The following is a 13,471-nucleotide window of genomic DNA, read 5'->3' as shown; positions in this document are numbered from 1 at the left end:
GTTACTAGATGTGATTTTCATTTGGTCTTCCCATGAATCTAGGTGCTTAAGAGTTGTACGACAGAATATCATGCATCGTGACTCAAGACATCAACCAAAATATATTGCATGTAACTGAGAAGCAGGCTCTTCAATGTAAAAGGATTCCTAGTTCAGACCAAGTTAAGTTATGCCAATACATCCACGAAACCCACTATAGAACAATTGTTTACCAAATAAACAAAATATAGAATGGAGAAAGCTGAAAGCTGAGCTCTAAAGAGGAGCCAGCATGGGCAGCTAGCTAGGTGGTTCATGACCAATGCAGGCTGAAGAATATGCTGGTTCATCTCCTTTTGTTTGCGACCTTGTCCATCTCCTCTGTCTCAATCTGAACTAATCTTTTCACCAACAAGGATAACGAGACATATTAGAAATAATAACTTTTTTCTTGGTACATGTAAAACTCTGTTAGACTTTGAGCTTCAAAGAGAGAAACTAACTTTCTCCCATCTCATTAATCTCATTTGTTTTTTCTTCCGAAAGTTCAAACCTACACACCTTGAAAGTCTCGAGTTGTAGCAGCTGGGAATCCCTGTAAGGACTCGAATCAATAACCCTGTGCAGAGATATTTCATTCAATGGGATTCATCGTTGCCAATTCATATTGAAACCTGCTGGAGCATTGCTCTAACAGTAGGAGGATTCCGTCGGCATCACAGACCGGTAACACTTTGCGCAAGACGCAGTGCTTCTAACGAATGACGACCAAGGCCTCCTAGTTCTAGGAATTCCGCTCCCTAAAGCGATAGTCTTTAATGAAGAAGAATCTACCGATAAAAAATCAAGCTTTTCCTCTTCGCTCGATATGAGAAGACCTCATTTGGTGTTTCCAATGAGTGAGCAGTATTTTCCTTTGAAAAAATAAACCCAAACCCATATCCATAAACATCTTTTACATTACTGATTCGTTACGATTACGAACTTTCTCAACTAACAGTGCCACCTACTCCTACGTTAAAGGCCACCGCAAATGTCTATTTTACCCTTTTTCGTTAACGAACTCCCCGCCCTTCTCTCATAACACCATACCAGAACTCCATTTCTCTTTACTCTGTTTCCACCACCTTTTCTCTTAGACGTTGATCATGTCACCTGCCGTCGCCACCAACGGCTTCGCCGACACTCAGAAGGAGGAAGGCCCCAGCCGCCTCCCCCCTGTCTACAGTGAACTCCAAAGTAACCGATTGAACCACTCCCCTCCCCTCCCATCTATCCTCAAAAGCTCCTTCAAAGTCGTTGATGGCCCCCCTACCTCTGCTGCTGGAAACCCAAGTACGTGACTATCTCACAAAATATATAATTATATATAAACACATTAGCGTTTTTATAGTTCACAAGTAGTCATCATCTTAGTTCGTGGAGTTTAAAAACTCCACCACAAATGCACAGAAAAGTAATCATACATATATTCTTTTTAATTTGAAGCAGTTTCATTTTTGGTACATATGGGTACTTATTAGGTCGATAACTTCAAAATTTTAAACGTGAATCTAAAGTAATCACTAGTATATCACTTTAGATATATGGTGTCGTTTAGAATTTTTATAACTTCCTAGCTAAGAGTAATTAAGTAGTGCATGAATGAATTTGCAGATGAGATAGCGAACTTGTTTCCAAATCTTTATGGAAAGCCATCGGTTTCGTTGGTTCCTGGTGATTCTGAGATGAAGGGCCATCAGAGTTTGAAGATTGGAGTTGTTTTGTCTGGAGGGCAAGCTCCTGGGGGACACAATGTGATAACTGGGATTTTCGGTAAGGACCTTGTATTTATATTTTCTACCAGCAGACTTCAGTCTGATCAGTGGGGAATTTGTTTAATTTCTGAGTGTATTTATTTTTCCGGTTATTGCGGTTAGACTACTTGCAAGAACGCGCAAAAGGAAGTACACTTTATGGGTTTAAGGGCGGTCCAGCGGGCATTGTGAGGTGCAAATATGTTAAGCTGTCTACTGAGTTAATTTACCCTTACAGAAACCAGGTAAAAACTTTGAGTTTTATTACATTAAGTTGATAAATCAGTAACAGTAAGTCACGATTGAGTCATGTATTGCATACTCACTTGACCAAGTTTCTATTCAAAGTGGCTATGCACATTGCATGGTAGTAAAAAATGCGGGTGAGGTAGACAACTTTTTTCCTTCGAAAAAAAAAAAACACATGAATTATGTGTTTGTGTCGTTTGATGTACCATTGCATTAATTTTTCTTGTGAAAATAGCCTTTTACTGAGTAATTTCTCTCAGAGTAGCCTACATGTGACACAAGTTGGGATAAAATTGCAGGGTGGCTTTGATATGATTTGCAGTGGTCGAGACAAAATTGAAACTCCAGAGCAGGTTAGTTACCACAACAGTTTGGTTTGTTCTACTTTTTAGTTATTCTAGTTTGCCAATTGCAATTGTATATTAAAAATTCTACCCAGTTTAAATCTTTTAAACGGTAATGTCTCCTAAGTAATGCTAGTGGATATTTGCTAAAATTTTGTTATTCAATCTAGTATAATGAAATTCAATTTTCAAACCTATATAACTGAGTTTGCATAGCAAATATCTTTCAGCTTAAGCAAGCTGAAGAAACAGTGAAGAAGCTTGATTTGGATGGGCTTGTTGTCGTTGGTGGGGATGACTCAAACACAAATGCTTGCCTTCTTGCTGAGAACTTTAGGTAAAATACTCCACCACTAGGTGACAATGTTCTGTCAATTTACTATGATGTTTCATTCATCAGACAATTTACTCTGATGTTGTGAAATTGTCAAAATATGATCATGTTGTTAAAAATAAAAGTTAGAGCTGAACTGCTAATTCACATGATGACATCTAGTTCCTGTTTACTGCTGTATGGTTCACTTTCATTAAATTTGCAGGAGTAAAAATATGAAGACACAAGTTATTGGCTGCCCAAAAACTATTGATGGCGATTTGAAATGCAAAGAGGTGCCTATAAGTTTTGGATTTGACACTGCATGCAAGGTAATTGTTATTTTACTTGGTGGAGTCTTTATAGCATTAATTTTCATATTTTATGATGCAAAATCAGGGTACACTATACTTTTCATATTTTGTTCTCTTTAATCCCATATGGGTTAAGATCACTTACCAACATAAAATCCCGACTACAATCGGTCGCGGATAAACTTGGTATTGTTATTTAATGAACTGCATTTACTTGGAATATGCAGATATATTCAGAGATGATTGGAAATGTCATGACAGATGCTCGTTCAACTGGAAAATACTACCACTGTAAGTGCTTTGATTGAGAAATGATCTGGCATGTACAGAAGGAAAACTTCATTCTCGATTGAAGGCCTTTCATTTTCTCTTTTTCCACTTTATCAGGTTGTCATGTGTCTGTCTAGATCTATTATTATACATATTTTTGTGCGAATTAATATTCTCATTGTCTTTATTCCTGCTGGTTGCAATCCTAATTATCTGTGTTGCAGTCATAAGGCTCATGGGCCGTGCAGCTTCTCATATAACTTTGGAGTGTGCTTTGCAGACTCACCCAAATATTGCGATTATTGGGGAAGAGGTGCTCTGTGTCCTCTGATATTCTCTATTGATCTCAGTTTTAAAAATTTCTTCTATGTTGTGTATTCATAAAATTAATTGTCTTCATGGTGTGATATCAGAAATGATGAGCTAAGTTTTTAATATAACGAATGAAATGTTCTTTTTTTTTTTTTGGCTGATGCTTAAACTATTCAAGGCTTCATTTCAAATTTTAAATAGGAATATTTGGACAATTTTTGACATCATACTCTATTATAACATTATAGTAACTATAATTTGCTACACATGGTACCATAGATTTTCTTGACGCATCTCTTACTTGCCAGGTATACACTAATTGTCTTTGCATTTCATTTTGTAGCTTGTTTTCTATCAATTATGGTACAACCTTTGAAAAACATGTGTTAGCTCAAAGTAAAGCTAACAACATGCTCCCCTGTTTTTGATTTACAAATTGGTTTTGGAACATGATTTTATGACCAGCAAGTAGCAATATGTTCATTGATTTTTGGTTTTAGAGTGAAACTTTATCACTAAAGCTGTCTGAATGGAAGTTTTTTCTTCTTCTTTTTTTGGTACAAGTGAGAATTTTCAGGTGAAGGGTTTTCCATAGTAGTAAATATAAATAATTATATGATGTTGATATTGTAATTCCCATTCCATTTTGTTAGATTATGGGATATGAACTCATTCGGCATATTGCATTAGATAAGTTGGCTGATGTTGTTTAATTATTTCTAGATTTCTGGAATTGTATAAGCTAACCTCTGAATTTAGTGATGATTGTTTCAAAAGTAAGCAAAGGCTTGTGTAGTGGTGTCACCCCACATATTTACTGGAAACTGAATGGTGGAATTGAGGATTTCTATTTTTTGAATTCTAAAATGAATTGAATAAATAATGTGCATAATTCAATGTTGTCTTCTTTTTCTTTTTCTTTTGGTATGATTATCATATCTTTCCTGAATGCTTCCCAGTTTGACAAGGTTTTATCTTTGATGCAGGTTGCTGCCAAAAAGCTAACAATGAAGAATGTTACAAGTCATATTGCAGATATCATTTGCAAACGTCTGGAACTTGGGCTTAATTATGGTGTAATACTTCTACCAGAAGGCCTTATTGATTTTATTCCTGAGGTATGATTTTCAAAAGCAGAAGTTGCTCCTTATGTTTTCTTTTCTGCTTTCTCCATGTTAACCATCATCAGTGAGGTGAATCAGCTGTCGGTCCATTTGAAATTTCTCTGAGTCATAGTTTTGAGATGTGAGCGTGAGGTGTGAATCACTGGCAGGCAAAACAGCTTATTGCAGAGCTAAATGAAATTTTAGTTCATGATGTTGTTGATGAAGCTGGGATGTGGAAAAGGAAACTCAGAAGCCAATCTCAAGAGCTTTTTGAGTTTTTACCTCAAGCAATTCAGGAGCAGCTACTGCTTGAAAGAGATCCACATGGGAATGTGCAGGTTCCTTTTTTTTTTTTTTCCTCTTTTTCTCCAATGCCTATACCTTTTACCTACTCAAAAATTGAACCATTGTTTTAAATCATATGGGTTCCATATGTTCAGGTTGCCAGGATAGAAACAGAAAAAATGCTCATCCAAATGGTGGAAACTGAATTGGATCAAAGGAAGCAAGAAGGTGCATACAAGGGACATTTTCAAGGACAGCCCCACTTCTTTGGGTAAAGAATACTGCATGCCTTTTTTGAACCTGGATAACTATGATCACATATTTGATGACTTTATATAGAAGTTATGAGTTTCTGTTCATGGTATCAAATTAACATGATAATTGACTTTCCCTTCATAGCTATGAGGGTCGATGTGGTTTTCCAACAAACTTTGATGCCAACTACTGTTACGCTTTGGGTTATGCTACTGGAGTCCTTCTTCATTCAGGAAAAACTGGATTGATTTCTTCGGTGTGTGTTATATTTTCTTCTTCTTTTTCCTTGTTTGTTTTCTTTGTTTTAATTTTTCACCTTTTAATAATTCATCTTGTATATAACTCTTTGTTGGACAATGATGAGATTCAACATACTTTTTTTCAAGTAACTTTACTTAATGATATCTTATAAACAGGTGGGTAATTTGACTGCTCCAGTTGATGAATGGACTGTTGGAGGAACAGCATTAACATCCTTAATGGACGTTGAGCGAAGACATGGTAATATACCACAACATATTTTGTTGACATAACCCAAAGATTAACTGCAATCGCAGGAACCCCTTTTGATTGTGACTAAGTGCAAGCTTGGTTTGCTTTGTCCTAATATTTTCCACCACCAAACAAGTTTCTAGCTTGTACCCCACTAAAGCTTATTGATAATGTACCTCTAAGTCCTCTAATTTTTTTTTCTTTCGAGGGAATGAACCTCTAAGTTCTAAAACTTAGGTAATCTCTTTATGTATATAAATAATATTCCTCATACATGCACAAGCATCAGTCTGATTTTTTACTGGTTTAAACTTTCTGCCAGGGAAGTTCAAGCCTGTAATTAAGAAGGCAATGGTGGACCTTGAAGGTACGTAAAAGAAGTTTGCAACCTTTTACTTGACTTGAATGCTTGCTGTCTTAATTTCAAGTATTGATTTTCAGATCATTTCAGTTCAAACAGACTAACAGTGAGCTTCTAGACAAACAGCTATGCCTCAGGAAAAAAAACCCTTTAGAGAGTGTTGGGATGTTCTTGTTCATTTTGACAGTATGTTGCAATTTTGAAATTTCAGGTGCACCATTCATGAAATTTGCATCCATGCGGGACGATTGGGCCGCTAAGAATCGATATCTAAGCCCAGGTAGTAGATCCCCTTTTACCCCTCTTTGTAGCATAGAGTTGTGATTAATAATATGCACGATCCCTTTTCTTGCCGATGAAAGGACAACACCAAAATCTTCCCAACCCTCAGACGACCCACCGTGTGTCAGTTAAATGAAGAATCATGATAATCAACTGGAGCAAAATGAAACTGATGAGCCGACCTCCTGATAATCCCCCGAAGCAGAAAACCAAAAAAATCTAGTAAGCAAAATGCCAAAACAAAAAACCCCATGCTAAAATTATAAAATGACTTTAATACTTTCTGCCCTGTATGTGTTAGAATCAATATACTTTAGATAGTAAGATCCTCACACATGCACTGACAACGTGTTGGGATGAAAGAAGATGGAGGAGAATAAAGTAAAAGAGAGTATAGATTAATCTAGTGGGACCTTGTAGAATATGTACATCATAAAAAGGAGAGTGAAAATAATGGTAGCATGGAAACACCACCCTATACTATGCTCAGCTGACTTACCAGCTTTCCCCGTTACTATATCATTTATCTATATATATACTGCGACTACTTGTTTGATTCTTAATAACTTAAAAGTTGAAGCATTTCACTCGTTTATAAACATTTGTTGCCTAGCACTAGCGTTTGATGTTCATCTTTTTATGTTCTGTTTCAGGTCCTGTTCAATTCGTTGGGCCGTTTGCAAATGACATCAATTATACTCTAATGCTGGAGCTGGGGGCTCAATTTCCATATTAATCATCAGCTGTCTTAAAATCTTGACGTCCAATAATGTTCTTTTGCACACAAAAATAATCAAGATGTAAATAAACTCTACTTTATTTACCACTATCAATCTTACAGTTTTGCTCCTTGAAGAAGATGTATAAACCACTAGAAGGAATAAATTTACTTTACTAAAATTTACTTAAATGCATTGCAACATTTCATTTGATACACATTTTCTACTCAAAATGTTAAAAATTTTAATCTATCTGTCTATTAAATAAAAAGATAAACTAATTTAATTAGTAATTTTAACCAAAACATAACTTAATAGATTTACCTTTATTCTTGTTTAAACATAACTAATCGTCTCAACCTATACATGCTACTCCTAATTTTGTCAATAAAGAGCAACAAGCGGACGAAAAAGAAATAATTTGGACTTTAGGAGGAAAAACAGTGGTGGATCTTTGGCGGAGGAATGAAGAAGAGCCTCATGAGGTTCATTGCTGGAAGAGCTTCGACAATAGTTGATAATCGAACTTATTCATCCTGGCGATTCTATTGTTCACCAACTTCATCTTCCTCCCGTCCTCCTCCCAACGGCAAACTCTTTGTTGCAGGTCTCCTCTTTTTCTCTATTTCTCATGCTTATTTTTCTCTCTGTTTCTCTTTGTGATTCTTGTTAACATGATGGGTATTGGGTGTTGAAGGATTGTCATGGTCAGTTGATGAGAAATCCTTGAAAGATGCCTTCTCCTCTTTTGGTCACGTCTCTGAAGGTTGGTTACTGCATTCAACCTCAATTTTCTTTTACAATTTTTTTGACTGCTTAGTAGAGCCATTTAGGTGTTCGATGAATTGTCTGAATGATCACAGTGTCAACAAATAGTCAATTTAGGATGAAAGAAAATACGAGTTGATATATTTATATTCTTTATGCTGTGTTTTTTTTTGACAGAAAAATACATTTCATTAATTCCACAATTGTCATATGCACTGAGATAATCAATATTAGACAAAGATAAACATCCCACCCTTTTTGTTTCTTATCCCATGGAGTTGAGCCTCATTAAAAACCTTATCATAGTAAACCCTGTGGGACAAACCTATGATAAGCAAAAAAGAGTACTCATCTACCATGGAATATTACAATTTCTTATACAAATTTAATTTACCCCTCCATGTCTTATAAACTTATTCCTATCATTATCAACACCTTTTTGGATTAACACTAGTAATTTTGATAAATCTTTCCATTCTCTCACCTCATCCACCATTCTTTTAGCTACTTGGGCAATTCGAATGTGCTGTCTGATTAGTCTCTCTTGGGCAGAAATCAATGGCTTGACAGTTTATCCTCTCCATAAAAAATGCACAATCTTCAATTAAGTGACCCAAAGCTCCAGTATTTTGCTTTTTATTTATCCATCCTGTAATTACCTGATTATCCAGATAAATATTAGTAAGCATAATATGTTCTTTATCACAGTATACTAAAGCCCAAACCAGAGCCCTTAACTCAGCTTCCTCCACACTTGCACAACACTGCATTTTCCTTCCAGCAGCACAAAGAAATCCACCATTCGACCTTCTTATGATAAATCCGGCACCCACTCTTGTTGTTCCATCTACTTGGTCCATTGCCGCATCAGAATGCAGAGTCAGTCCTCTCGATCGAAAACCTCTATTGTCTCTCTCCATAGCCCGACACTCTGTTGCATCAACATCCATAGCCATATAATATTGATTTTTCATGTCAAGTCCCAGCTCAAGCACCTGTACAGGATCCATAATCTGGTTCCTAAAGATTCTTAAATTTCTTGCTTTCCATATAGCCCACAATATGCAAGCTATTTCTCCAACATCTTCAAGACCAAAGCTGTGTTTGACAACATGGGAAATGTTAATGAAATGATAATTTTATAGGAAACTCAAAATTGTTAAATAGTTAGTGCAAAATATGCTCTTCTTTTCCTACTGTTGTTTATGTTTTATTCAAGGGAAACCCGCACCCATAACCTATCAATGTTGAGCTGAAAGTGAAATGAATCCAAGCTGACTAGAAGAAGTAACTTGTGGCTGCTGATTAGCGATTACCATGACACCTCACTAAATTGGTTAGATAATATCCCCAGAATTGAAGTGTTAAATACCATAGTGCCTTTCACTGCAAAGCAAAAACAAATGTAAGGGTTTGTTATTTCATGAAAAGATAGCTTGTAGAATTATATTTTCTAAGATTTTCTCATATTCACAGCATGACAGTCATATATATGAATCAACACAGAAAACTACTCTTTTTTTTTTCTCATCATTCAAAATTCAAGCTTAAAGTTATATAATACTAAGAAATTACTTTACTAAGGGCACAAGTTAATTTGTGGGGGAAAAACCTGCTGTTACCATGTGTTGGCCTTAGGAGTCACTGGTTACCACTTACCAATGACCATTTTAACTGGTGGTGTTTGCTAAAATTACTAATCTTTGGAAACAATGACTTCCTCTGATTACTTCACATTATTGTTGATCCATTTACTGCATTGGCAACCATCAACAACCACTTCAAAAGATTATAAGATTATCAGAGAAATTTATTGCTAAAAAATAAATAAAACCTGACCTTAAACTCATTTTGGGGAAACAAAAGTTATCTTTCGAAGGTTGCCCTGCTGAGTGAATTGGACATTTTAACATGTGCGAACCTGAATTTGAAGCTTGCTCACATTTTTTTTATAAAGATGGTAATAATTTTTGCAGTTTAATTGGCCTTTAGTCTGTTCAATCTACACTATGATTGCTCTTTGGTCCTGTTGGTGTTCCTGTTCTAGTGAGGATAATGTATGATAAAGACACTGGTAGGTCAAGAGGCTTTGGGTTTGTTCATTTTTCTAAAGAAGATGAAGCCAGATGTGCTAAAGATGCTATGGATGGAAAGGTATGCAGACTATTTTGATTCTCTGGAACCTGAAGTGGTCTTGCCTAGGAGATCATTTTATGAGATATTTGAAGCTGCTTCCAAACTGATATTCTTTTGGCTGCAGGCATTGCTAGGTCGACCATTAAGGATAAGCTTTGCTCTTGAAAAGATTCGTGGTGCACCTGTTGTAGTCCCTCGCCTGCCTAACGGTAATGCTTGAACTCCTCAAGTATTTGGAATCTCCTTATCTTTGATGGGGATCGGGGCAGTGATGTTGCAGTGGGGTTGATGAACTACATTATCATAGCAACATATGGTAGTGGTTGGTAAAGATATAGCTAAACTCCACATACACCTCGTGGTATGGTTTTTTTTTATATAAGATCTTGTGTTTTAGTTATATTCCCAAAGGGAGTAATGGTATTAAAATTTCAGTTAGTTTTTTGTAAACAAACGATAATAACCTTTGTTTTAATCTTACATCTGAGCATTTGGCTTATTGATTGGTATAGAGAACAGAATTCAAATCCCCTTCTTTCGATTATAAAAAAAAAAAAAAGTCTTTGTTTTAATCTTCTTGTATTTTATCTGTTTAATTAAAAATATATATTTCAATAGAAATTTTTCTTTTTTTTCTTTTTTTTTTCTTCTAAAGATAGATCAACTTACCTCCTGTTGTCATAGGTAGCACCAAAGTTTTGACGCCTATAAAAATTGTGAATGATATACTGCTACAAAAGAACAATAACCATGTTCGGACTACAATTATAATTCTGGTGCTTGACATATGTGACCTCTGCATCACAGGTGGTCTAAAAATGACATCATATAAAGAGAAGAAATGGTTTCTTAGGAGGAATCTCTTTTGCTAACCTTATACATAAATTTATAGGTTACTACATAATTGTGCAAGACTATTTTTTTCAAAGAATAAAAAAAACAAAAACAAAAACAAATTATTGGAAACAGGATCAATTAAGGCTTTTTAAAAGAGAACAAGTGTATCTAGATCCTTTTTAAGAAATTTTGAATGTAAACCCTTATCCCTCAATACAAATAATAATCCAAACAAAAATAAAATCAGTACAATTCTAAAATGAACGGTTCAATCAAAACTTTCTTAATAAAAGTAACAATGGAAGCAATCACTGTATCTATTCAAATACAATATTTTAAGAAATTATATTTTTATAAAAATAAATTAAACAAACAGAAAAAAATGAGAAAGGAAAATTTGAAAACAAAAACAAAGATTGAATCTTTTGATCTTATTTTGTTTAGACTTAGAGCCTGTTTGGTCTGGTTTTTTTCTAACTTAAAAGTTATTATGAAGCTCTTATGAAAAATAATAGCTTTTGAAATTAAGCTAAAGTTGTTTGGTAAATTTTTGTTTTATAAATTATAATTTTTGTTAAAATTATCCTAGAAGGTATTTCTTTTTTTAGAGGGTAATATTGTAATTATTTTTAACAAATGAGGATATTTTTAGAACAAAAATAAAAATTCTCTTATATTTTTAAAAGAAGAGAAGAAAAAGCTTCCCCTTAGAGCTTTTTTTAAAAATTTTATTTATAAAAAAAATTATTTTTTTTTAAGAGTTTATTAAAAAATCATGTTTAGCTTGACTTTTACTTTTAAGAGGTAAATAAACTGAAAAAAAACTAAACTAAACATGCACTTAGAAGAGCGAAGAATCAGGGAGGAATCTCAGTCACTTTGGGTCAATGAAAGAATTGGAATTCAAAGAAGAAAAAATTATTGGAATTCAAAGAAGAAAACATTCTCTTTCCTATTTGGACGGTGAAAAACTGAGAGAGAAGGTGAAAGAAAAGTAAAAAAAGAAACCCAAAGGTTGAAATATTTTTTTAATTAAATAAATAAATTACAAAAAGATTAAAATAAAGGCTATTATTATTATCTATTTACAAAAAATTAATTGAAATTTTTAATATAATTACCTATTTGGAAATAGAACTAAAATACAAAGTTTCATTTAGAAAAAAAAAAAACTTCAGAGTATTATGTGAGAAAAGGGGTATATGTGAAATTTACTCTAAAGATATTATGCTTTAATCTTCATCAAATGAAACTGAAATTTCTAAATCCAGCAAGCTCTCTTATTGCCCGAGAGATTTGTCAATTGTGCTTGTATGTGTCTTCATAAGAAAAATGGCTTTGCTAATAGCCAATAGGAATTGAAAGATCTCATGAAAAAGAAATCAAATTTGAAATGCATTTCTGTGAATATTTTATGAAATGGAGAAGAAAAAGAAAAAAAAAACTGCTACTTTGTTGAAGAAACAATATCCTTTAAGCACGTTTGGTTTGCGGAATAAAATAAGTATTCTATGATAATATAATAGAAATATTATTATATAGTTTGGTTGACGAATGAAATAATGTAAAAATTGCTATTATAACTTATTAAAATGTTTGGTTGGTAAAAATAATTTTAGAATAATAAAAGGATAGATGATAAAAAGAATAAAAATATTTTTTATTATAATATATGATTATCTATTTTTATTTTATTTTATTTTTATAAAATTAAAAATTTATAATTTATTTAAAATATTAATAATAGATAATTTAAATATTATTATTTTTTTATGATTTAATGATTAACATTTAAATAATTAATATTTTATTTATAATATAAATATTATTATGATTAAAATATTAATCATTTTAATTAATTTTTAAATTTAAAATATTAATTTTTATAATATATAATTAAAAACTTAAACAGTTTATTATAATATATGATTATATATTTTTATTTTATTTTTTAAAAAATATTAATAATTTATAATTTAATTATTAAAAATTTTTAACTATTAATATTTTATTTATAATTTAAATATTATTATGATTAAAATATTAATAATTTTAATTCATTTTTAAATTTAAAATATTAATTTTTTATAATATATATTTAAAAACTTAAACTGCTTATTATAATATATGACTATCTATTTTTTATTTTATTTTTAAATATTAATAATTTATAATTTTTTTCAAAATATCAATAGTTTATTTATAACTTAAATATTATTGTGATTAAAATATTAATAATTTTAATTAATTTTTAACTTTAAAATATTAATTTTTAATAATAAATAATTAAACACTTAAACTGTTTATTTTAAATTCTTTTTATTATTTTTTTTATTTTCACTTATTAGGGGCTTTTTTATCTTATTAATTTTAAAAACTATTCCCTCACCCATGAAATAGCAAACACCGTGAAAAATTAGCTAATATTTGATTTTGGGTAATTTTGAGGAATAGAGATTGCAAAGGAATGGCTATTCCTTTTGTCATTTGGCAATTAAAGAAGAAACAAATATTTTTTGGGGATAAAGGGACAATGATTAAGACATTTCTCCAACCAACCATGCTATAAAAAGTGCTTTAAGGAGAGAGAAAAAGGAGTCAAAAAAAAAAAAGAAGAAAAAAAGAGTTTTATATAAGAAGGTTTTACCTAGGA

The 13,471-nt window shown here is 32.6% G+C and overlaps 2 protein-coding genes across 3 annotated transcripts; both read left to right on the top strand.

The window, feature by feature from the left end:
* On the top strand, window positions 1,120–7,280 carry LOC18612342 (pyrophosphate--fructose 6-phosphate 1-phosphotransferase subunit beta). Its single transcript, XM_007049095.2, has 16 exons — window positions 1,120–1,314; window positions 1,636–1,794; window positions 1,899–2,020; window positions 2,324–2,377; window positions 2,599–2,705; window positions 2,908–3,013; window positions 3,223–3,286; window positions 3,490–3,578; window positions 4,564–4,695; window positions 4,851–5,021; window positions 5,124–5,239; window positions 5,368–5,479; window positions 5,640–5,724; window positions 6,038–6,082; window positions 6,288–6,356; window positions 7,012–7,280. The coding sequence occupies exons 1-16, from the start codon at window positions 1,128–1,130 to the stop codon at window positions 7,092–7,094; spliced, it is 1,701 nt and encodes a 566-aa protein (XP_007049157.2). The 5' UTR covers window positions 1,120–1,127; the 3' UTR covers window positions 7,095–7,280.
* On the top strand, window positions 7,365–10,490 carry LOC18612340 (glycine-rich RNA-binding protein 4, mitochondrial). 2 transcript variants are annotated; one of them, XM_007049092.2, is made up of 4 exons: window positions 7,365–7,684; window positions 7,775–7,843; window positions 9,893–9,999; window positions 10,106–10,490. In XM_007049092.2, the coding sequence occupies exons 1-4, from the start codon at window positions 7,543–7,545 to the stop codon at window positions 10,199–10,201; spliced, it is 414 nt and encodes a 137-aa protein (XP_007049154.2). In that variant the 5' UTR covers window positions 7,365–7,542; the 3' UTR covers window positions 10,202–10,490. The 2 variants fall into 2 exon arrangements, 1 of the variants encoding a protein (XP_007049154.2); XR_001927363.1 differs by having other exon boundaries at window positions 7,391–7,684; window positions 9,822–9,999; window positions 10,106–10,283.

The sequence above is a fragment of the Theobroma cacao genome, chromosome 1 (assembly GCF_000208745.1).
Source record: "Theobroma cacao cultivar B97-61/B2 chromosome 1, Criollo_cocoa_genome_V2, whole genome shotgun sequence".
Lineage (NCBI taxonomy): Eukaryota > Viridiplantae > Streptophyta > Magnoliopsida > Malvales > Malvaceae > Theobroma > Theobroma cacao.
Note: the sequence above shows the minus strand (reverse complement) of the source record. Positions and strands in the feature narration are given on the sequence as shown.